At 37.0% G+C, this 9,124-nt stretch overlaps 2 protein-coding genes across 2 annotated transcripts; both read right to left on the bottom strand.

Annotated features, from left to right (window-relative positions):
- Positions 1 to 2,495: 2,495 nt before the first annotated feature.
- On the bottom strand, positions 2,496 to 4,177 carry LOC141693178 (peroxidase 5-like). The gene is made up of 4 exons (XM_074498196.1): positions 3,947 to 4,177; positions 3,456 to 3,647; positions 3,214 to 3,379; positions 2,496 to 3,055 (listed from the first exon to the last, which is right to left on the bottom strand). The coding sequence occupies exons 1-4, from the start codon at positions 4,163 to 4,165 to the stop codon at positions 2,646 to 2,648; spliced, it is 987 nt and encodes a 328-aa protein (XP_074354297.1). The 5' UTR covers positions 4,166 to 4,177; the 3' UTR covers positions 2,496 to 2,645.
- Positions 4,178 to 4,949: 772 nt separating this feature from the next.
- Positions 4,950 to 6,501, bottom strand: LOC141691934 (peroxidase 5-like). Its single transcript, XM_074496683.1, has 5 exons — positions 6,490 to 6,501; positions 6,292 to 6,447; positions 5,898 to 6,089; positions 5,664 to 5,826; positions 4,950 to 5,459 (listed from the first exon to the last, which is right to left on the bottom strand). Exons 1-5 carry the CDS (start codon positions 6,499 to 6,501, stop codon positions 5,041 to 5,043), a joined length of 942 nt encoding a protein of 313 aa, XP_074352784.1. The 3' UTR covers positions 4,950 to 5,040.
- Between the last annotated feature and the right edge of the window lie 2,623 nt (positions 6,502 to 9,124).

The raw sequence follows: 9,124 nt of genomic DNA, 5'->3' as shown, positions 1-9,124 counted from the left end.
CAATGTTTATTTTAAAACAAAACAATCAAACAATTAAATAAATAAAACAATTAAAATAAGTTTAAGATTATTTTTCCAACATACTCCTCCTTCCTCCGCCCCTTCGTCACCACTTCCTCGCCCATAAACTTTCTTTCTCATCCTTTCTTTTTGAACCACCATCTCCGACGATTTCACTCTTTTCGTGCTTAGATTTGTTGAAATATTTGGTGGTGGTGATGTGGTAGTTATAAGTTTATCGTTGTATTTTGTAATTAGATCTAGTGATTTTTGTGATGATATCGGTGATCATAGTTGATGAACGGAGTTGGTGGCCAGATCTGATGGATAAAAGTGGTGACCAGTTGTGATGATTTTTTTTCTCCGGTGGTGATTTGTTGTTTACAGGTGGCCGGAGGGGTGATTTTTGTGTTTCCGGTGGTGATTTCTTATTTTGACGGTGGTGATTTTCTGGAGGTCGCCGGAGGTAGTGGTTGCCGGAAATGATGATGTCCGGTGGTTGGAGGTGGTGGTGGTTGATTGGTCTAGAAAGAAGATGGAAGAAGTGATAGTTGGAGAAGATGATGTTGAGATTTAAAATGAGTATTGTAGATTAAAAGTGGCTTTAAATTGGTGTGGTGTAATTTAGATCTCATTTCTCATTTTAAAATGGGTTCTCATTTGAGTAAGACCCTATATATATATATATGATAATACATATACTATAACACACATTATCAAATATACACGCATAACATACAATTTGGAAAAACACTAGAAATACCGATCGAAAACTTACCTCAAAACCTGACCATATATGAATTTACTCTTTTTATCCATCTAAACGACGTTTTCTTGGAAAACACGAAATACGAAAGTTGTAGAGAACGAAAAGAACTTTCCAAAAAGTCCAGGATCACTGAATTCCGACTTGCGATGAATTTTTTACGAATTTTACAAGATTGCTGATTTACAAATTTTATGAATAAAAAAGAGGAAGACGAATATGATGTATTTATAACGATACAAAGCCCTATTTCTTAACCTACAAGTTATCCATATTAGAATTTTATCCAAATTTTAGGTCCAATAGTCTAATTTAATTTTAAATCCTAATCCTTATCCAATTTTAATCCTTTTTATTCTATTATTAATCTAATTCTAAAAATGACGAGATATTACATAAAACCATTTTAGCCGTTGGCATTCCACAAAGTAGTAATAGTGATAATCTAATCAAAATAGCTATGGTGATTTGGGGAGTGTGGTGGGAAGAAAACCAACGTGTTTGGGAAGGGAAGGTGAAAGTGAGTCTTTGTTAAGTGTTCAGGCGATAAATAAGGCAAAGCAAAATCAATTGGAAGTAGGAGATTTAATAGCTCAGTGTCGATCTATTCTTGGTAGTAAAGCCCGTGCCTCAGTTGTTTTTTTTAAGAAGCATGCAAACAAGGTAGCGCATTCTCTAGCTAGATTACCTTGTACGCTTGATAGCTTCATTGATCTCTCGTCTCCTCCATTGTGTGAGTTGGAGACACTATTGTCGGATGTTTGATTTAATGAAATCTTCCTTTGTTTCAAAAAGAAGTACTGCATATCTTATGCTGATATAAAGCTACAAATTTATCATTAATGACTATACTACTGATTATAATAGCTAAAATTGAAAGATGTTTTTACTACTAGTTGAATATCCATATCTCTGTTTGCTGATACCCAATTCTACAATTTCTGCGTTATATGTGTATAATCTGCATAGTATTGTATAAAATCATGAAGCGTAAAAGTTAGAAGATATTAGCTTCCGTTCGTGAGTGGAAAATTTGTCATGTATCAGATATTGTTTTTCATCTCAAAACCTGATGCCTTCAAAGCCCGAATTCTGAGACTTATATAATATTTGGAGAAGCCAAGATAGAAGATTTGAGCTCTCAGTTACGAACACAGGCTGCCCAACAGTTTAAGATGCCAGACACGGGATCTGTTATGACAAAGCCAGACCCTCCTGCTTCAAGTCAAGTAAATGAGGAACAGAAAGAGATTGATGAAACTGATGTAAATGCCCGTGATATTGAACTGCTAATGACACAAGCAGGGGTGTCAAGAAAGCATGTATCTGGATTCTGAAATAGAATGAGTAATATTTAACTTTTTGAATGTTTACAGTTATAATCAATAGGCGGTCTCAGTAATTTTTAATATTGTAAGACATCAGAGCAGAGACTACGATTGAGTCATTGTAAACTTGTAGAGCAGAGACTATGATTTATGGAGCATCATTGATGGCAAATAATGAAATGACAAAGATTTACTGAGATCTGGTTTGAGATCTGCATAAAATTCTCCATATACTATAGATGTGAATAAGTGATGTGCAGTGTCTGTTGCGTACATATATGAATGTGATGTGTGTGCAAATTTTAAGAGAATTTACACTTGTCTTAATATTTTTGCTTTAGACAAAAACTTAAAAGTTTTTAAATTTTAACTTTTTATTAATGTCATTTGGATCCTAGAATGTAATTGATCTTAGTTTTGAACTTGTAGTTTATTTCATTTAAACAGCTGAAGATATTACAAGAGCTAATGCGTTACACAATCCAGTACTGCCCGGTGCTTAGATCATTGCTTACGCGGAACTTGATTTTTTTAAGTACTCCACTGTCCTCTTAGTTAATGACCCTACAATTTGCTCTAATCTCGCCAGCAGCACCTGTGAGTACACCAATTTGACCCATTTTTACCATAGCAGCAGCAAACTTGCTCCTCCAAAGCATGGGGTTCCCTGCATTTTGGGAAACCTGGTTTGCTGTTGCTGCATTTGTCAACAGAGTTTGGTCTGAGGTAAACAATCCACGGTTAGCAAGAACATCTGTGTAGTAATTCACGTCAGTTGTGTTAGGGCTGGATGGGTTCATTTGTACAACCAAATTTACATCTGTACTTCCCTGTGGACATTGCTGCTTTAGCTGCCCTGCATAAGTCATATCTAAGCTCGGGTCCTGCATTGTCGTCGTGTTGAAACTGTACAGTCTGTTACTAAAAGAAGTGCAATGAGACCGTCCAATCGTGTGTGCACCTGTGATTTTTAAAAAATAATTAGTAAATAACCAATTTTAATTAATTAGTCTGGTTCCTGGTAGATTGATAGCTGTACTTTTTTTCAGGACTTTTTTTGGGACGTCATACTAATCTTGTCTATCATAGGAAAGATTTACACTGTTTGAAAAGTCTCACCAGATAGTGTAACCATTTCTTCTTGTGTAAGTCCTTTGTTTATAAAGGTTTGGGTGAGTTGGCTGACGTTATTCGTAGGGGGAGGTAGGCTAGCTGTTGCCTCTGAAGCTTTTGAAATTCTACCATCCTTTCTTCCTGCTGGGACATCATAGCCAAGTCCTCCGGTCTGCAGCAATAGAGAGCTCGTGATATAAATATAGGCAGTTTGCGGATGTGTAAGTACCCTAAGAGGCTGTGCTTACCATCTCGATGCTATCCCTAGCTGCAAATGCAAGTATATCTGCACATGAGACCACCCCTCTACATGCAGCTTCAACCATGGTCTTTGCTCTGTCAATGACTTCGAATCCTCGAAGACCAGGATTATTGGCTGGAGAATCCTTCTCTGCTGAGTTTGCAGAGGTGGAGTCTATGAGGACAGAGGCATCACATCCCTAGTGATAAAAATTTAAAAGTTATGCTTCTGCTAAAGACTGTAATCAGGTTATCCACATTTAAATAGGCTTTCTTGCAGCTATCAGTTAAAACTCCTAATCAAAATTGCTTCTTGTGATAAATCTACATAAATATGGAAGATGCAATAGTTTGTAAACACATGGTGATGTCTAGATACCTTCAACTGAAAGTAACTGACAATAATTAGTATGACACCTTGATAAAAGGAGATAACTAATACTCTTGTCCAAATTAACAATAATTTGCATATGACTTATAGTTTCAGGCATTAACTTACCCTAACAAAACAATCATGAAAATGCATTCTGACTAAACCAGCAGCAAGTCCTTTATCCCTCATAAACGCATTTCGAACTTCATTTTTGACAATGAATTCTGCCAGCCAGCATGACTGCGTATAGAACCCTACTTGAAGTTGAGCTTTTAACTCAATAAAACTACATGAAAGCAAAACCAAAGTAACAAGTAAAAAGTTATAAAGCATTCCTGAGCTCATCTTAGAGCTAAAGAAAATTAGTCCTGAATGGTTTATAACATACTGTCAATATATTTATAGTAACATGTGGAGATTTTAATTATATATAATATGGTCCACTCAGTTTTATTTGTGATTGCTGAGTGCTATTTGCGGAGGCAAAAATTAGGTTAAAGGCTGCGGAATGTTTCTTTAAGAGGAAAAAAACACAAGTGCCTCAAGAAGGGAGGAAAAGACAACTACAGTGGGTTTGACAGATATGCGAATTTTGGAATATGGTTTTTTTATAGCTAAACTCACGCACGCACACGACAGGAATTGAACTCTGACGAACATGTTACTAAATTATCTAAAAATAGCACTACCCATATATAGTCATGGGAATCGTTTTGTAGCTGTAATGCCAGATGCATAGGATGATAGGACCAGTTCACTCAAATCCTATTTATATGGTGCCGATTTAAGATTTGCATCACATAAAATTTTCAAATATACACTTTATAATTCTCAATGAGATTTGAGTTCATGTACCCTGCATCCAACTCAGTATGCAGCATTCTGTTCTTTCCCAGCTATATGCTTCTAAAATTGAATAATTGTCATTTGTCTTAACCCATTTGCATTTATATCTTAATTTCGTAATGTTATCTGTGGTGTTTAAGGGTTATCGTTCTTGATTTCTTCAACAACCTCATATACTTGAACTTACATACTGCAGTTTTAGATACATTTATAGAGTACTAAACAGCACGTTGCAAGCTGGCCTTATCTTTATCAATTATTATGCTTGTGAAATGTCGTATCTTTCGACCCTATTTGATAGTAGTAGCACAGTTTTTTGCAACTTGCAAAAGCTTATTGCATTGTAAGTTATTACATATATAGAGCTTTCTGCCCTATGGATTGATGACCCTACAGTTGGATCGTATTTCTCCTGCAGTGCCTGTAAGAACACCTATCATACTCATTTTCACCATTGCTTCTGCAAAATCGACTAGCCAATCCGTATTGTTTGATGCATACTCATTCACTAGTGACACTGTTTCTGAGTTGCTATTCAGAGTCTCATCTGAGGTAAACACCACGCGATGAGCTAGTACATCTTCATAGTAGCTGTTCTCTAGAAGATTTGGGCTTCTGTTCATCTGAACTACCAAATTTGGATTAATGTTCTCCTGTCTATCTCGAGGACATAGGGCCTTCAAAAATCGTGCAAACCATGGATCTAATCTGGGATCCTGACTTGTTGTTTGGCTAAAATTGTATAACCTGTTACTGAATGATGTGCAATGTGAGCGACCAACTGTATGTGATCCTGCAGAGTACAAAGGTTCATTTTGCACATGTTATTTCAAAATAAGTTGTGTATAAAATACGAGAACTAATATTAGGACCTTTTAAGTTATGATGAAGCCTTTTATTAAAGAAAATGATTACATCTCTAAGAATCGGGGAATGACTGTACGCATGTCATATTTATTGAAACATCTTCGAGACCAGAAAGTACCAAGGCAATCACCTAGTAGTATGACCATGTCTTTTTGTGATAGTCCCTTTGCAACAAATAATTGAGTAGCTTGATCTACGTTAGACGTAGGTGGAGGTATGTCGACTGTCTCTGCAGCAAGAGAAACTCTGCCATCCCGTCTCCCTGCTGGCACAGGCCATCCCATTCCTCTAGTCTACAAAATGCTGAGAAGTTAAAACTTTAAAGAATTTAAGTTTGTGCAAATTCATGGTGTGCCTGTCTTACGAGTTCAGTAGCATCTCTTGCAGCAAATGCTAGGATATCAGCACAAGAGACTATGCCTTCACATGTAGCTTCAAGTCTGGCCTTGGCCCTGTCAATGACTTCGAGGCCTCGAAGAGAGATGCCATTGGCAGGACTATCCTTCTCTGCAACATTAGTTGGCGTAGAATCTATAAGGATTGATCCATCACAACCCTGCCAACCATAGCATTTGTCAGTACTACATCATATCCTTGCCTAAACATACCACTACAAGAAAATTTGAACAACTTAACTGCATGCATGTTTTAATGCAGATTAAACATCCCATTTACTTCAATATACTGTATAATCTGTGTTATGAAATTAATTTATAAATTTTCCCCAGAAATAAGATATTTTATAGATTAATACTGACCCTGACAAAACAATCATGGAAATGCAGTCTGATGAGACCAGCAGCAATACCCCTGTTGAAGAAAAAGGCCCTTTCAACCTCTTGTCTAACAAAAGATTCAGCATTAATGCATGTACTGCTGTAGAATCCCACTTGAAGCTGCTGTGTTTCCAATACCTGAAAACACATCATATATAACATAACCAAACCAAACAATACAGATAAATTCATCTCTTTAGAGTAGTGCAATGTTGTAGTTGCAGTTCTTTAGAATACTTTATTTGTTGTTGTAGAAATTTGAATCAACCAAGAGCGCTATATATATGACTTAATTCTCCACTTGTGTCAACTTGTAGTTCAGCATGCTATAATGCTTTCAAATATATTATACTCTGATATGTAAAATAATAATAATGGTAACAGATTGTAACAAACATTTACGAAAATCTGGATGTCCATTAGTTTTCAGATTATTTACTCAGATTTTTATATAACCGATTATCTATTTCGATATTATAACCTGAAATACCCATTCCCTATCAGTCTATCACTCCAGAGTCCAGACCACCATGCAAACTGGAAAAAGAAAAAATATGATGCTCAAACTTCTGACATCAAGTGTACCCAGTTTGAATGCTAGTTTGTTGTTACAATAATCATGCACGACTCTCCTTTGCTAGGCATGTGTAATTGCACATACAAGTTTTTTTACTTTTGTTAATTAATCTTCACCGGAGTAACATTGGGAGAAATGGCATACAATCAGACTTCAGAGCATGACTTGTTGATTGAGTAGGAACTTGTTGTTGTAAATCTCACTAACAAATATAGCAACATAGAAGCAAGTGTATAAAGAATTTAACAAGTTTAGGCCAAGACCACAGTTAACAAAACAAAACATGCAGGTAAACAAAATCAGTAACTGAAATAACGTAGAGAGAAAGAAAGATATACCCGAAACCATAGCTTTTAACAGTGAATGAAATACAGGTTCACAGATACAAAATGCCAAGAAAAATGATCACAGCTGAGTCACCAGGCCTTGCTCGAAGTCCTGGCTGCTCTTGAAGAGAATATTGCCCCTACCTGCTGCGTTTGGGATGCGCACAATATCTCCACCAGGATAAAACAGCTCGGAGTTTATGTTAACAGCAGCAACAAAAGCTCCACTTCGACCAGCACCTCAGTTGCCGGAAAATATCAGCACTTCAGGACTTGTGGGAGAGAAATGCAGAGAGGTTGAAGAGAAGAGAAGAGAATGTAGTGTGTTCTCATTTTATTCATTCAGTTTAGCCTCTATTTATAGGAGAGGAAAAATGAAACTGTCCACACACTTAATGTCTGAATGAAACTGCTTCATTAATGAAAAAATCAAAACTGATCAGATTTTATCAGTACTTAAGTTCTGATTCTGATATCAGAACTTGTTAAGTTCTGATTTTATTCATCAGTTCTTAATATTAGAACTTGTTACAGATCAGATTATTTGCAGGTTCAATATACTTAGACTAAACCCACTAACAAAGTGACTTAGCCTAATCAGTACCCTGCCCAATAATCCAGTCACCGATAAATAAATTCGAATTAAAATAATTCTCAAATAAATAAAATCCTCGCCCAGGTCGCCTCGCGTACGCGAGACGCCGAGACATTCGCCCAAATCGCCCCGGTCCGGTCCGGTCCGGTCCGGTCCGGTCCGGTCCGGTCCGGTCCGGTCCGGTCCGGTGTGTGGCGGGGCGGGGCGCGCGTGTGTGTGTGCGCGTGAAGCACACAACAATACAATGGACCATCACACACCTTAGTAGTTGTATACTACTCATGTAGGTAATACCATATAAAGCACACACCCTCCTTTATTTATTTCAATGTGGGACAAACATTCTCAAATTTTTCCAAGCTTTTCCAAGCTACTTTCAACTCTCATTTCATATGGATTTCATTAAGAAAATTCTTAAAACCATACATGAAAATTTAAGTTCAAATATCATTGAACAATTTCCAATCATTAGATTTTAGGATTAACATCAAGAACATAATTAAATTAAGCTCTAAAATCCTAATTTTCTAACAATCCCCCACAAATCCATACAGAAATGTGATCAATTTCCCATCATGACTTGTTTTTTCAGAGTCGGTACCCTTCCGGGTTTGAACCCTCCTAATTCCTCTACTTCAATGGCTATCGGACTCAGATGGAATGTTTCACCTTGAATCTTAATCCGTTTAGTATAACCATATTCCATAGACGACGACAAGTCAAAGGTTATGGTGCCAATCTACGGCTTTGAGACATTAATGGTCATGTCTCGATCCTGTTCGTCGAATGCTTCAAGGATTAACCCTATCCTCTAATTGCGACCACACAATTACATTCGCTTAGCTGGGCATCTCCAGAGATATACTGCCTCTATCTCGTCAAATGACTTGATCCCATTCAGAGTTTTAACACTATTGCTTTTCTGGCAGTGTCAGTACCTTCTAGGTTTACAGGGGATAGACTCAGATACTATAGTATCATCTATGTAGCAAAGGTACTACCAACTCATCCTTACAGCTTGTTATTACCCATTGAATACACTTCGAGGGATCTCCTCTCATGTGTATTGGGTTCCCACTGTTGATGAATTATGATGGGTTGACAGTCCCATCCCCAACCTTGACTTAAGGACCACTGCAGGTTCCAGTCCTTTAGTAAGAGGATCAGCTATATTATTCTGAGTTCCTATGAACTCTATAGCTATGATCCTATCAGTCACTAAACCCCTTATAGACTTGAGTCTAACTTGGATGTGTCTCTTAGTTTTAGCATTATGCTTTTTACTGCTAATCTAGTCGATAGTTGTTCGACTATCAC

The sequence above is a fragment of the Apium graveolens genome, chromosome 10, assembly GCF_009905375.1.
Source record: "Apium graveolens cultivar Ventura chromosome 10, ASM990537v1, whole genome shotgun sequence".
Taxonomy (NCBI): Eukaryota; Viridiplantae; Streptophyta; class Magnoliopsida; order Apiales; family Apiaceae; genus Apium; species Apium graveolens.
This window is presented reverse-complemented; position numbering and strand designations above follow the sequence as displayed.